The sequence below is a fragment of the Penaeus monodon genome, chromosome 24 (genome assembly GCF_015228065.2).
Source record: "Penaeus monodon isolate SGIC_2016 chromosome 24, NSTDA_Pmon_1, whole genome shotgun sequence".
NCBI classification, from domain to species: Eukaryota; Metazoa; Arthropoda; class Malacostraca; order Decapoda; family Penaeidae; genus Penaeus; species Penaeus monodon.
In genome coordinates this window covers 23,709,089-23,710,126 of record NC_051409.1, presented here as the reverse complement: position 1 = coordinate 23,710,126, position 1,038 = coordinate 23,709,089, and the positions used below count along the sequence as shown (strand labels likewise).

The window sequence follows — 1,038 nt, the reverse complement described above, 5'->3', positions numbered from 1 at the left end:
TTAAGTAAATTCCTTCATTACTTTACATTCCACTAAGGACAGACATCTGTTAATTTCAGGTGACCACACGACAGTTTCACGTGAGACATGCAACGGCAATGCAAGGAGGTACTGATGTGTACAAGATGGACAAAGAGTCACGAGGTTTTGTTCGCATCTTGGACTTCAGTTCTTTTAAGGACAGATCCGACCTGAACCTTCAGCAACTCGACTACGATGCTCGCATTATGTCAGATGTATTTGACAAAATGGGATACGTGTGTAAAACACACTCGTCACCCACGGCTCAGCAAACGAAGGAAGTCTTTAAAAATATTCGGAATGCTGATGAGCTGACAGACGTCGGATGTGCTATATTTGTCATTTCTGGTTATAGTATAAATGGCAGGAAGATTCTTACGTCTGACATGAAATCTGTAGATATCGACTACATCTTAAATCTCTTCAAAGATTCCCAATGTCCTCAACTCAAAAACAAACCCAAACTCTTCATCTTTAACTTGTACAACCTGAGTGAAGTTATCACGACTTCAAACAGTGAAACTTTTAAAGTGAAGAGGTTGACAGATCCCCTTAATGACATGGCTTGTATCTATTCCAACAACATTGGTCTCAACTGCATCCCGAATGGGAAAGGAACAGCCTTCAACTGGTGTTTGTGTCGCACTTTGGCAAATCATGCTGCTGACCAGGAACTTTGTGATTTTTACAGAGAATTCCTGAAAGAGTACAATGAGAGCTCTCCTAGTTTCTCACCTGAATTGAGGTACTTTGGCTTCACTAAGAAATTTTTCTTTAATCCTTTGTAAATTTAATGAGATCCTCTATGAAGCAAGTTTTTATCTGATTTATACACCATTAATTCAAGAGATTTGCAATGGCATGTTAATTGAGGTACTTAAATTTTAATTATTATTTAAAGAAAATTTCTAGGCAAACACTGATGTTATTTCGATAAAGAACTCGGAACAAAATTTTTGAGCTGCATCTCTTATTTTGTGAATTTCTATATTCACATACCTTTTCCACCGATTCTCG

The 1,038-nt window shown here is 37.7% G+C and overlaps 1 protein-coding gene across 1 annotated transcript in view; it reads left to right on the top strand.

The window, feature by feature from the left end:
- Positions 1-1,023, top strand: part of LOC119588656 — a 3,839-nt gene extending 2,816 nt beyond the window's left edge. The window contains 1 exon segment of the mRNA XM_037937291.1: positions 60-1,023. Within this exon segment, the coding sequence (XP_037793219.1) occupies positions 60-809 (750 nt within the window). The 3' untranslated portion in view covers positions 810-1,023.
- The last annotated feature ends 15 nt before the right edge of the window (positions 1,024-1,038 follow it).